The sequence below is a fragment of the Aythya ferina genome, assembly GCF_964211825.1.
Source record: "Aythya ferina genome assembly, chromosome: 16".
NCBI lineage: Eukaryota > Metazoa > Chordata > Aves > Anseriformes > Anatidae > Aythya > Aythya ferina.
Window position 1 is genome coordinate 14219218 of NC_140315.1, and position 14660 is coordinate 14233877.

Here is a 14660-nt window from a genome sequence, read left to right on the forward strand (position 1 = left end):
CCCTGCTGGGTTTCAGGACAAAAGGCGATTCCTGCGCCCCGGCACTGCTCAGCAGACCTCCCACCAGCCAGCCCGAGGGGCAGCGGCAGCACAAGTCGGGGCAGAACTGCACTAAAATATTTTCTGGTGGTGTCCCACGCTGAACCACCTCACCCAGGGTCAGACCAGCAGTGCCAGGAACAAGAGGGCAGCGGCACCAACTGGATCAGTGCAAACATGCAGAGCACACCCAGACTCCTAGCGGCTGGGCCAACCTTCCCCAAAAGATATAATTACTTGAAAAATACCCTCTAACTCATCATCACTGGAGACCAGTCTGCCTGAGATTATTACCCCTAAAGAAGTAAGAGTAGATGTTATCTGAAAGAACCAGCACAAGACCAGTGCTCTTCAAGCAGCTAGCGAGGCCCAGGATTTTTCCTTTTAGGAGCTGACAGTGGCATTGGTGTGAGTCAGGCTGGGAGTCAGAGCACGCTATGCAATTCCGTAGGAGCAGATATGAATATAAACACTGAAGAAAGTGGCAAAGCAGTAATAAGTACAGATGCACACAGAGGGTGAATCATTTAAAAGCAGGCCGTAGACAGATTAGTGCTTGATCAGCAGCTCGTTTTGTTTTGGCCTAATGCATTGCAGTGATCAAACAAAAGTCTGAGCAGCATTATCCAGAGCACGCTGCTGTACCATATCCACACTCGAGCTGAAGAGGCTTTTGAAACTGTCAGGACATTTGCTTGGTCCCACCCAGCCTCCCCAGCACCCTTAGGATGACTGGTGTCAGCTAGCCCAACTATTGCTCCTCAGTCCTTCAAGCACTGCTTCCAGGAAGACAGCTCCAGCGGGTATGTGCACTCGCAGTACTGCTGCTTTTGTACAGCACCAGCTGAGAGCAGCGAGTTAACTGGAGCATGTGCAGGTTATTCACCAGTGCAGCCGGGTCCACAAGCAGCTGATTGTTGGAGGCCCAGCTGGAAAGCTAACCCTGCATTGAGAAGTATGCATTTAAAAGTTTCCCTAAGGGAAAAAGCTTTAAACGTAATTGGCCAACTGCAGCAGCAAGTGCCGTACCAGACTCTTCTCCTGTACAGTGTGCTCAGCCATACAATATGCAGTGACTCATGGCAAATTAGATAGATATTTATAGATGCATTTCTTTTAAGTCCTGCAGTGACAATACAAATGTGACCTCAACAAAACTGAGGAGAAGCAGCGTTCTCTACTACAAATGTGGGAACGTGAGGGGAAAAACTCTCTGCAAAGGCACGAGCAATTACATATTAGTACCATTTGGAAACCATGAATCAACTCACACAATTTAAGACTGAGCATTTAATTGAAGGAAATGGTGGCATCACCGCCCCTGGGGGTGTTCAAGGAAAGGTTGGACCTGGCACTCAGGGACATGGTTTAGGGGGTGACTGGTAGCTTGGGGAGGTTTGGACCAGATGACCTGGAAGGCCTTTTCCAACCTTATTGGTTCTACAAAGTGGTGATTCTACTACCCCCAAGTGTTTTTGCCACAAGGATGGCAAAGATAACAGACAAACAACTGATAAAATTTTTTTTATTATTCACTTTTGAATTCTTTTACACTTTCCTGATTATTTTGTGTAAGGTGAAACTAGAACTGTTTAAAAGACATACACAAATCTAGTACATCAATAACCAGGTTTTTCTTTTTTGCTATACTATTCTCACAACCACGTGTGTGCTAGGCAATATAACCGTCACAGAAGCAAACTTTAGGCAGAATACTGGTCAGTAAAAACAAAGCGAAAAGAGCTACCAGATATACAGACAGGCTCGGTTCCACATTCACTACTGCATTTATCAAGCGCCAAGTATTAACTGCACAATTTGTTCAGCTAGTAGAGGGGAGTTTTAAAATCAGTGCATGAAATTCTCTCTCCAGCAGACGGATGGACAGACAAACAGATGGATCCTATACCTAAGTGGAATGTGAAGGCAGGGGGATGATACCGCGAGACTGATAGGTGACTAATCCTAATCTTTTCCACTGCATTATTCACGCAACTCTTATTAGGTTTTATTTAATGGGACATGTCTGAAACGTAACTAGGTGAGGACATCGGGAGCTCAAATATTACAAGCATTGCAAATGTGTAAGGTCTGCATTCCAGTACAGTAAGTGGGAAAACCTGAATATTTGAGCCAGATCTTGGTATTACCAAAAAAACGGCAGATGAGCTGAAGACCGCAAGAGCACTGGCAGCTCGCAAACATCCAAGACAGAAACCAGTCCTCTAGCAGATTCAGGTCTCGCCTACCATCCTGACATCACCCACACCGAAAGGATGATGTGTATGTGGGAACCCAATTGTTTTAATGGAGTTTAAGCAGGTGAAAGGGTCGAGGATGAATAGAGTCCGATGGGAGAAAATTTCTATAAAGCAAACTTAAAGATGGCTTGGTGGACTACTTAAAAGGCTTTCAAGGTAAAATCGAAATGGGAATACCATGGAGTTTTCAATTCACCCACGAGTAAAGTAATGCTAAAGTGGCAGATCGCTTCATGGTATCATCCAAACTAATAAGGCCATTCAAAAAATTGAATCTTCTCCTATTGCAAGTCCATGGTAGCGAACCAAGAATTCTCACTACTGAAGAATATCTAAGGTATAATTAGGTACTTTATTGCTGTGGGAAGGGGCTTAGTCATGCATGTTGTATGGACATGAAACCACTTTTAGAAGTCAAATCCCAGTTATCTGCCAGTGTAAAGAGTTTGGAAATCAAGCTGCTAACTCCCCCATTACCCTCCTCCCCAAAACAAACCCAATCCCCAGAAAGACAGGATTGACAAAGTGAGCTTTTGACTGAAAGCGGTGCCTCAGACTTGGTTAAAAATGTCTACAAAGTGTGCCTGTTAAACTAACTCAGAGCAGTGTGTTACTAACTGGAATGCCATACATTGGATTGTTTTCCTTCCATGCCCCAGTGTCACAATAGAATCTCTATAACTTTCTGTACAACTTTACAACAGAATTGTACTTCGACTGTTTTGGTGCCAGATTATGCTTGCCATTGTTACATAATTGATGTCTACTTTTCTACCAATAAGAGTTTTGTAAAGTCAATTGCAATCACAAAACCCATAATCACAGTGTTCAGTTAAAAATATAAACACGGTAATCATAACTGTAAATGTTCATAATAGGAAAATTCGGAATGCCATCATAATAACCGACCTCCATTTTAAGTACACAAAACACCAACCAACCGTTTTTACCCCACAGACAGTTTTTGCTACGTTGAGGTTGTGAAAGTCGATGTACTATTCTTTTTGCTTGTCGCACAAAGGGATATATGTGTAGGATACAGGGTGACATTGAACATATAGTGAAGCGTGACAGCCATTAGTTCTCTCCTTCCCCAGCATCCCCTTCATCTCCCTGGTTTTCCGACGTCCATAGCTGTAAGAAAATACAAACATGTTTATGCTGAAAGCACACGGTTAATTACAACTGTCAGGAAAGGGAAGACAGTGCAATTAGCAGTAGCTGCGCAATTTTCTCAGCTAAGAATAACAGAATTGAAACATAACAATAATTGAAACATTAACAGTAAAAATAATGAACTAGAAAGTGGGTAAAGGATTACAAGGAAAAAGCAAACAAAGGTCTGCAAGCTGAACGCAATCTGTTGAGAACAGACATATTGCACTTTGTGTTACAAAAAGGCTGAGTTTGTTACAGTGGTTAACAAGCGATCTCTGATCTAAACCAGCAAGTCTAACTGGTCTGGTTACAAAAAGCAGCACAGTTAAGACATGCAGTTAATGCTTCAGAAAAGGCAATTTTAATGGCACAGGTCTACATAAAGCTTCAGCTGCTGAGTCCTACTTAGTGGAGTCCAGCAGCCTAAAGAAGTACCAGCACAGAACACAGCAGTTTGCCCTGTAATACTTACAGTGAGGTTGTCCCTAAGCAGCTGCATGATGAGAGTGCTGTCTTTGTAAGACTCTTCATTCAGCGTGTCCAGCTCTGCTATCGCCTCATCAAATGCCTAGAAACACGCAAGAAATTTTTACTCCACTCTGAACACATTTCTGCTTCCACAGATCTTGTAGATCTGCCACAGAAGCTTTGTGACAAAAGCTTCCAGTATTTTTCTTTTTCACCAAGGGAAGAAAAGTAAACCAACGTGAGCACAAGAACACTAGATGACCGAAGTCTTCACAAAAGGGGCCAGATTAAGGCCACTCTACTGCCATGCCAATAGCAAGTACTGAAGAGGCAAGCGCACACACACTGCCACTCTGAAGAATGATTCACACAGCTCACAGTCAGGTCTAAGAGGAGCACTTAACAGCAATACCTTCATTAAAGATGAAGGCCTGAGTGGTTTGAAGTGCCAGTGAAAGAGAAAGGTACCACCATTACATTGATATACATTATACGTGTAAATGGCAAACAAGGGGGTTTTGAGAGTGACTTCTGAACTTGAGAGTGAATTTGGAGTAGAATGGGGGTTTTGTTTTGTATTTCTTTTCAAAGGAGCACAGGGAATCAGGTACATTTTAACAGAGATTAGTAATGCCACACTGCGCATCTGTTACACACGACCCATCCGCTACACATGAAAGCACATGATGCAGGTCAGAGCCATGGTAAGCGTCCTCTCTCATTCAGGTTTCAAACAGATGTAAGCATATGAACTAAAAACACGAATAGCAGCAGTATTTTACGAAGCAAAACATTTTTATTTATTTATTTTTTTTAAACAGGTTTTAGCCTTCTCCCTATCTGGCACCATATAAGTTCCATTTGGTCTCTAGAGAGGCACACACAGTTGCACAGTCAGCTATGCTATAGTCATAACTCAAAAAGACAACACTTACTTGCAAAGTGATCAAATTAAAAAAAAAAAAATTCACTAAGAGCATTCTAAGAGGATGACATGGACAGTGGAAGAGGTACTCAGTCTCCCCTTTCACTAGATCAGCTGCCTTCGCAAATTGCCTTTGCTTAACTGAGCCAGAGTAGCTTAGCCTTAATCAACTTACCCAAAAATACACTAAGAAGACTATAGTTTAAAGACAACAGCATTTGTAAAGGATTTCATATGAGACTGCGTAACTATCTGCAAACTACTGTCACCATGTAATTATCTCCTTAGCTCCCACAAGAACTGGTGATGTGAGGAGTCTGCTTACCGTCTTTGCCAGGTTACAGGCTTTTTCAGGAGAATTGAGTATCTCATAATAGAAGACAGAGAAATTGAGAGCCAGACCAAGTCGAATGGGGTGCGTTGGCTGCATCTCTTTCTTGCTAATTTCAAATGCCTCCTGGTAAGCTTGCTGAGAGTTTGCCACTGTTGCTGCAAGAAGCAATTGCAATCATATTCACACACAGTACATCACCACATTTCATGGGGGAAGCTATTGTATTCTTTGTCTAGACCATCATGCCACTAGATATTCATAGAATTGCAAACATGAAAGCTTCTTTCAATGATTAAGAGGTAAAAGCTTACCACTTGCTGAACTATTAAGGCAGAAATATTTGTTCAGCTAAAGGTTGGAGCTACAGACGTTAAATTCTAAAAAATCCAGACACCACCATATGGGGAAAAAGAGGCATCTAAACTACCAGTTTAAACACTCTTGAGAAGGAAATTTTAGCAGGTAGGCCGCAAATTCTGTGTTTCAGTTTGAGGTTTCAGAACAAAGACAACTGTCCCTTCCCTTGCTAACAGGTAACAGTTTGACATCATTCCGGGGCTTAAGGTTGCAAGCTACTGACCAGATCAGACACTCACCAAGAATTCAGGCTGTTGCTTTAACAATTGGCTTAGTACTCAGTAACCCAATATCTCATATCTGAATGCAGAAAGCTTGCAAATAACCAAGACTTGTGAGCTAAATTCATAGTTTAAACAAAAGATGATAGCAACCAAGCTTTTTCCACAAGAAACAACACATTTTCTTCCTCCATACTCCAGAAAAAGGATTTTACGTTGTGAAATGTGCTTAGAAATCTGCCACTGATGTTGCGACTGCAAACAGAATCTGACTTGAACATCTGTCAAACAATTCTATTAATTTCAGTGAAGTCTGTTTCTCTAAAAGTGACCTGCACTGCGCTCATCTTCAATACTATTGAATACTATTGAAGAAAGAAATATTTCACATTAGGAGAAAAGGACCCAAGTATTTTCCATACTTTATTCTGCCCAGCCCCCAACAGAATGAGAAGTTTCACCTCCACTTACTTTGCTTGTTGTCCCCAGACGCCACCTCTGAGAGGTATCTGTAGTAATCGCCCTTCATTTTCAAATAGAAGACCTTGCTTTCGGGCTGCGTGGCGTTGACAATAAGGTATTTATCCAGGAGTTCCTGAGAAAGGAAACACTTTTTTTTCCCCAAGTCATACAAATAATGTCTGAAACAGCCTTCATTACAATGGTAAACATGAACTGTTAAAACATTAACAATGACTTATGCATGCTCATGCATTAGTTATATTGATGTTCCCTAAACTCAGGAAAAAAACTACTTGTATCCTAGTCCCTGGAAAGCAGCAAACTTGCTACACTGAGGCTGTTGACAATTCACAGAAGCTAACAAAGGGCAGCAGCTCAACATCAGCACAAATCCAGGCACTTTTCCTGCCACGAACTTGAATTCTATACAGAGCAGTGAGACTACTCGTAACAAACTGATTCTATCTGCAGCTCCAGCTGAAGAGTGGCACGGTCAGCACATGTACCCTCAGGAAGAGATGCTGTCAGTACTCTCAGCCTTTGCAACTGTTCCTAAGGCAGATCTTCAGCAAGATGAGCAGCAATAAATAGGATCCCTCTCATCTAAGTGGGGAAAACAGCAAAACTGACTTGGGAGGAAAAATACAGACCTTATACTTCCACCAAAAAGGTAGTACACGAGCTTCACGATGTCAGCATTCACTGACAAAAGAATTTACAGAAACAGTCGGCTTTTTAGCAGGACTTATGCTAGTGCCCCAGCAGGCCTCAATTTGTTTTCATGGTAATCACTAGCCAGCAGTTAGGGGTCTTCAGTATTGCCTTGCCTACATCCTTCTGTTTTTTAACAGAAACGTTCTTTTGTAACAACAAACTAATGAATTCCTGAAACTAGACAATTTAGGACTTCGAACTCAACTCAAAGGGAGAGATATGCAAAAATATTCCCCTGCTACAGTGCTGCAGTATCCACAACCTGAGTAAGATTCCTTAAGCCTCTCAGAAGAACGCTGCAGTACTAGTTACTGTTATTTTTGCTGTTTGATTATTACCAGAACATCATTGCAGATATCCTGCAATTCAGCCTCAATTTTCTCACGATATTCTCTTCCCATCTGCTGTTTCTTCTCATTCCTCTCTGTTTTCTGTTCAATGCTGGAAATCACACGCCAGGACGAGCGACGGGCACCGACCACATTCTTGTAGGCAACTGAGAGTAGATTCCTTTCTTCGTTGGACAGTTCATGCCCCTGCTCGGTGACAGCCTTCATAGCAGCAGCCATGTCATCGTAACGCTCGGCCTGTTCGGCCAGTTTGGCTTTCTGTACCAACTCACTTTTATCCATGACTATCCTGTAATTAGTGGGGAATAAAACCAGAAAAATATTTGATTGTCTACACAGTGGAAGTTAACGTTGAGGGGTGAAGCACAACTCACAGGTGGTAACAGGTGGACAGTTTATCAACTGGAATAAATATGAAGGTTTTGTAAAAAAAAAAAAAAAAAAAAAAAAAAACCTCTTGACAATAACTTACACAATTTAGAAATTATACATAATCATAACCCTGAAGGCTCATAAGCATTATTCTTCATAATGCAGAAAAATGCATGTCACCATTAGTTTAAGCACAGCAATATGTTCCCTGTGTAAATCTCTCCCTATTCCCATACAGGCCATAGCTCAGCCAGGGAGACAATTCACGTATTCGTGTCCTAATGCAGAAACCAGCAGGGCTTTTTTTTTTTTTTTTTTTTTTTTTTTACCTGCATTAGTCTTCAACAACAACTGCTTAAGAGTATTAAATGACTGGGCAGATCCTCCCCACATCAGCAGCTGTCTGCACACTGCAGGAGCTATTTCTGTGGGGTTAAGTGAACCACACCCAGTACAGCTGCACCTATGGACAGCCATGGAAGACATATTTATACTGTCCTGCTAGATATTTTTTTATACGTGCTTCAATGTATATTTAATAGACAATTCTATACACCTAGAGTGGCTGCAGCCTTCAGTTTCCAAGAGCTTTTAAGTAACACTGACATTCACAAAGACTCAGTGGGATGTGGCCCACATGAGAGTCACTACTGCAAAACCAATTGCTCGTATGGAAACAACTTGTTTATCGTCTCTGATAACGCAGTTTAGCATAGGAAGCCAAGAAAAACACATCACATGGCCACTATGCTGCTGAGGAACTGGAGCAATGAAAAATGAAGTTGGTAAAGAATGCGTCTGGGAGGCAGACTGAGTGTTGCTTGCTTCTACAGGACGCCAACATTAATCAGCTTGGAATATAATGTTGTTAGTTCAGTGGCCATCACCTAGGCCTGGGTTCATGGGAAGACTGAAGTCTCCTTGTTTTCATCAAAAAAAAAGAAGTGGATACCTCAATACCTCAAACTCCCAGGTGTCCCAGATTCATCAATATCCAGGTAGGCAGATCTGCATTTTCAGACAGACCCAGAACTGTCGTTCTTGTTAGTACTGAGCAATAACGTTCCTCTCTTACTCCCTGAAGTCCAATCAGGACTCCCACTGTCTAGATCAGAAGCTTTCAGACTGAGACCTGAACAGCCTAAAAACAACTCTAAAAGAACAAGAAAAGCTAAATGAGAACGGTAAGTTTACATTTAGCTTTCACAAGCTTCTGTTAATTAGGCAAGAGACTATGTCTCTATTTGAAACAACGGTACACTGGTGCATATATACGTACACAAAAAAATAAAGAAACAGCAGCCATTTACCATTGAGAAAACCCACTACATTTGTAACTGGTGCATCTATCCAACCTAGTCAACCACTCCCTAAACTCAGCATTAAATTTAGATTGTCCATAACATGGGAAGTAATGGCATTTACTTACCCCCCGACACAGTACACCTGAAGAATGCTTTTCATGCCACAAGAGCCAACTTTAAGTAACAGATCACCTAAACAAAACACTTCCAAAGCAGTTCTGATTTCCTCACTGTCTGCACAGCTTATCAGAAGCAGTTCTACTGCAATCTTCTTCTCTCCCTCTTGGGGAAAGCAATTGTTTTGTAGAAGCAGCCTGTTTGTTGAAGCCCAGAGACAAGAAACTCCAACAGTTTACATTTTGCCATGGAAAGGTCAGTATCGTCTTTGATCTGCGTTTTGCCAATACTGTTCTAATGCGTACTCAAGTTATCCATGCAGAATTCTGTTTACAAACAGCATACAGTTTAGTTTTGAAATGGCGTAGAGTTTGTTTTATCAAGCTCGCTGACATATGCATCCATGGATGCGAGTCAGTTCATGGCAGTCAATGGGTTCGTATAAGGACATGTTAAGGAAACCAGACAGGACTGCAAGGACAAAGAGCTAGTGGATAAAAGAGCTCCAAAAACCAGCTTAACGCATCATCAGCTGTACAGCCAAAACACCAGCACAAAGCATTAGAATGCTGTTTCTCAAACAATAAATTTATGCACATCTTAAATGTGACTCAAACTGATTACTGAAGATGGAGCTCCTCAGAACTTCACTGGTTGACGAATTGAGAATTCACTATGCAGGGGCTTGCACTGTTTATCTTAATATCTGTACCGTTTGTTAGTAGTTTTTCCATGAAACTAGAAGGTACTATTCCAAAAAATGGATTTGACAGAAATTAAATACAACAAGGAAAACATCGCCCACACCAAAACGTCTGCAACCCACCAGTAAGCCTACCTTTATTTCACTCACAAAGCACTGCATAAAGGAACACTTAAAACCTTCATTTTATTCTCCATCGCTTACCTTGTTAGAAGGCTGGAGAAGAGCTTTGCAGAGCTATGCTGGCTTGAGCTCCAAAAGAGGGAAGTGTTTGCCAGAAGGAAAAAAAGATACAAGGAAAGGAGTGATGTTTGAAAAGGCAAAGAAGCAACTATCAGTTATAACTGGTCCCTCCCATAAAGGAGATGAAAGCCACGCTCTAACAATGGAGCAGTGTGCCACAGTCTGAAACAAGCAAAGCCTAGAGCTAAAAATAGTCCAAGGCCACAAACAGAAGCCATCTCACAAAGGTTACCTGCAGCTAGGAGCGGAACACACAAAGGTGACAAACAGGAGGCCGACAGGAACCATCTATTCTAGCACTACTGAAGCCATGCCGTGTTGGCAAGGGGGAAGAGGGGAGATGGAGGAGCGAGGACGTGCAGATCACAGCCACAGAGGAGTCCCAGAAGTTGCCCGCTCTAAGCAGAAGATTCTCAGATGTGTTAACACACGTAAAATTCATAGGGCTGCCCTCTTCAGAATCTATCAAACCACAGCTTAGTGGCCTTCCACAAGGCTGTGGCTGGACACTATTTACAACAAGGAATGCCAACCACTAGCCCTCAGCCCACAGTACCAGCAACCACAAATTCAGAGCACTGTAGTTCCCCACACTCTAGATAGGAGATAAAAAAAAAAACAAACACTCTCCCCAGTACAGCCTAAGGTCTCCCAACCCCTATTACAAGTGCATAATCACATGTATACAGATACAAAAAGATTACAACTGCTTACTTCCCACCTCCAAAAATAAAAGGCTGTGTAGGTGAGATCTGATACAATCAGAAAACACCAGAGGTCAGAGCCTGTCAAACGTTAGTTTATGAATGGCTGGCAAATTCCAGAAGAAGCTGCAAAAAAGAGAAGGTGTGACCAACCTGGAAATGGCACCTAGAGGCTGTGTGCCCCCAGAGCTCTCAAGAGCGGATGGATGCACAGAACTGGAGGTCTACATCTCAGCACCAGCTGAGGAGCAGAACACGTAGGTAGTGTTCTTCAGGAGACTGCGAGTGGTGGAGGACTGCATCTTGCTACCCAGCAGTTACTACATCTGCTCCACAGCCTTTATTGTTCCCAGGCTCAATGAGCTGTTTAGGCCAAAGCCAAAACAGATGAGAAGTAACCGTGTTTCAAGTCTGTAGAAACCAGATGCAAACTGACAGTGAAAAAAAGCCTGGCTTATATAACATATTGAGCTGATAGGACAATACTAATAAGCCTACGGTGGCCTGAAGTCTGCTGCTCTCCATGACCTGATCTTCTGATGCTAATTAAGTTATTGATTTCTGCGTATTGTTCTTCTCTTTATAGCAAGCATTAGAAGCTGTCAAACAAACACTTCCACTTCATTAAAATCCTGGTGAGAAAGCAGTGCAATTACTAGCTTGACGTATCAGTCGCTAACGAGCCAAGCAGAGATGCAGGTTAACAGGCTGCTTCACTACCAAAAAGGGACATAGAACCAGGTTTGGTGAAGTGTGACACAATCAATTCTCAGCCACCATCTTTGTAAATCCATTCAAATTTTTCCATGAGAAGTAGAAATTTGGTGCAAAAAAATGTAGTTCAATTCTAACAACACATGAACGTGCCTTAGAGATTTCTGGATGGGCAATATAAGTATTCATGTGAGGAAAGTGGTGTCTCAAAGTACAGTTTGATAATTACCAAGACTAAATGTTTGGAGACAGTATTTCTGAAACAAATGGCAGATCCTTCTCCATGCTTCAGGTACACACATGCTGACGCTGGAGCTACAACGCTGGCAGAACTGCATGACATTGCTGATATTCGCTGTCCAGCAGGCACCACCCCCAACAAACATTCCTTCCAGGAAAGGAACGGGCTCCTGATCAGACTGCAAGGAACCTCCCTTTCTTTAGCTGAGCATCAGGCATCTCACTTCATCAGCTTTGTCTCTCTGCTCCAGCTCCTCCAAAGGTAACCACGTATTGTTAAGCCACTGATCAGAAAATGGACACGTCTGCTCTATCTGACCACTGAAGCCCTTTACATACATAAAAGTTCGGTAAAACTTACTGCTAACTTGGTGAGGGGGAAAAAAAAAGTGACTTCCCAGTTCTGACACTCACTGACCTTGTGTGGCACATAACTTCAGCCTCCTCTGCATCTACTGACTCACCACATGCCCTGGCCTTCAGTGCAAGTCTTTAACGATTAACGTTAAGATAAAATTAACATTCAGTAAAGCCATGCCTCCATTTGCTCTGCTTACCTTCTACCATCATTAATTGTTGTTTCCTAAACCTGACCAATACCATTTTGGAAAAATTATACGCAAGGCTTTCAATCTCTGTAGACAACTGTAGATTTTTCATCAGAGGTAACAAGAGCACGTAGGGACACCGATATTGTACAGACAAATTAAATTTATGGCAGTATTCTTGCTCTTCTTAATGCCTTCTAAATGAGGAACTTCAGGCTGACAAGCACTGCACTGGAACTTAGCGCAGGAAAGCTGCAGGTGGACACAGGCACACAGTTCCAAAGTACAACATCCTCACATGGTAACATCTTTTTGTTCCAACCAGCGTAATTGTTTTTGACTACAGTCCAGGTGGAAATAGTGAGTTACCCCCCAAAAATCTTCCTCCGGGCACAAAATTCATGCCAAACTAATGCATACGTATCACAGGTAAATCACTTTTGTTAGCAATAAACTGAGAATATTTATATTGCAGGGTGGGGCAGAACGTGTGGCCATAGAAGAGACACACTACTGGAAGGCCTGGTCTCGCTGGGATGCAGCGGGGTACCCGGAGGATCAGAGTACTAGCTTTTTACCTCGTTATTCAAATAATTATTTTCTTAACTCCTCCTCATCCGAGTTTATTCGCATACAGCACAAAAAGCTGCATACTGGCAGAGGCCTGCTTACAAAAAAAAGACTCAGCATCAAAATAGCAGAGATCAGAACATGCGGTACTGACATAATGAGGTTGAGAAAACTGCACTAGGCCCATCTGTGCACCGAGTCTACCACTTCACGGGTACCGATCCGATAAACAAAGTATTACACTGACACTGAAGGACTGCAGAGATAGAGCCAATGAAGGAGGTATTGCTTCTTTTTTATCTTCTAGATCAGTTTACATTTCCGTATTACTTTAAAACAAAAGCCAACTTCTGACTAAGGTGCTGCGGTAGCACATGTGCGAAACCAAGCATTCCAACCACTGATGCTACAAAACCTGCCAAAGTTTCTCAAATTCACTTTTTTATGTAGGAATTTAATTTTTTTTTTTTACAGTACTGCACAACATGCAATTTGTTTTTCTACTACCATAGAAGTTGTTTTAACTGTTAACGAGGAATTTAAGCAACCAATTTATACTGTAATTATAGTAATTATACTGGTTGCATTAGACACATTTTTGTTCCCACGTATTAACAGAGTGACTGTATGCCATTGAAATGTGATCACCCTAATTAATATACAATTGCACATACCTTAAATAAAGCCTAGGGTTGTTAGCTCTGGGTTACTGCCCAGCCTTCTTATACATTGGGAGTGGCTTTATGTACCCTTCTTTCCCTTTGCAGTCCTCCCTAAACTCACCTCTATTCCCAAATGGACACGATGAGTTAAAATTGGAAAACGCCATTATTTTGTTTCCTGCGAGCATTCTGTGATCACCTCTGTTCCTACGTGAGCGAGCTCACACAAACTGCCATAGAAACAGAACCGCCCCAGGGGGTGGAAGGGGCCTGACGGGCGCGGGTCGCTCCCGATTTGGGGAAAGCCGCGAGAAGGGCCCCGCGGCGGAGCCTGGGCAGGGTGCAGTAAGGCAGGAGCCGTCGGGCGGAGGAGGAGGGCTCGGAATCGTTCCTCGCTGGAGGCCGGCTCCCTCCCCTCCCCGCAGCAGGCCAGATGAGCCGAGCCGAGCACTCCAACGCCCGGCAGGAGATGGCGCAGGGCGGGCGGGGGCCGAGGCTCCGCACAGGTGTGCGCGGCCGGCCTCGCCCCGCGGGCGGCTCAGGCGGGCGGGGCCGGGCCGGGCCGTGCCGGCCGCAGGGGAGGAGGAGGCGGCGGCCCCGCCCGGGCCCCGCAGCGCAGGGGCGGCAGGGGCGCACCGTTACACCGCCCCCCCACAGCGCTGCGGGGCACGGCCCGACGGCAGAGCACAAAAAGCGGCCCGGAGCCGCCCCGCACCCCGCGGGGCCCTCCCGCCGCGGCCTGCGGCGGCCTCCCCCGCCCGGCCCCGGCCTCCCGCGGGGCCGCGGAGGCGCTGCCCGCCCCGAGGGGGGCTGCGGGGAGTGCGGGGGGCGCCCGGGGAGCCTCACCTGGCGGGGGCGGCGGCACCGCGGCCTGGATCCCGGCGGGCGGAGCGGCGGGAGCGCACGCACAGACACACACACCCTGCGGCGCTGCGGGCCCGCTTCCGGCCCCGAGGCCACGCCCCTTCCGGCCCCGGGGGGCGGGAGTTGCGGGGGGAGCCGCCTCCCCATTGGGCAGCCGCCGCCGCGCGCCAGCCGGCTCCCGGTTGCTATAGCAACAAGGGGGGGTGGGGGGAGGGGAGGGGCTGTTGGCGCGCGCCCGCGCGCGGGGAGAGGGGGGGCGCGTGCTCGGGCGCGTGCCCGCGGGGTGGCGGCGGCGCGCGGGGGGGGTGGGGGCGGGGCGGCCGCGCGGAG

General features: G+C 44.7%; 1 protein-coding gene across 2 annotated transcripts; it reads right to left on the reverse strand.

Annotated features, from left to right (window-relative positions):
- Positions 1-1547: 1547 nt before the first annotated feature.
- Positions 1548-14429, reverse strand: YWHAB (tyrosine 3-monooxygenase/tryptophan 5-monooxygenase activation protein beta). 2 transcript variants are annotated; one of them, XM_084537723.1, is made up of 6 exons: positions 14313-14429; positions 7278-7578; positions 6235-6358; positions 5177-5340; positions 3931-4026; positions 1548-3434 (listed from the first exon to the last, which is right to left on the reverse strand). In XM_084537723.1, exons 2-6 carry the CDS (start codon positions 7569-7571, stop codon positions 3378-3380), a joined length of 735 nt encoding a protein of 244 aa, XP_084393849.1. In that variant the 5' UTR covers positions 7572-7578; positions 14313-14429; the 3' UTR covers positions 1548-3377. The 2 variants fall into 2 exon arrangements, with proteins under 2 accessions (XP_084393849.1, XP_084393850.1); XM_084537724.1 differs by lacking the exon at positions 14313-14429 and adding an exon at positions 9990-10053.
- Positions 14430-14660: the final 231 nt, after the last annotated feature.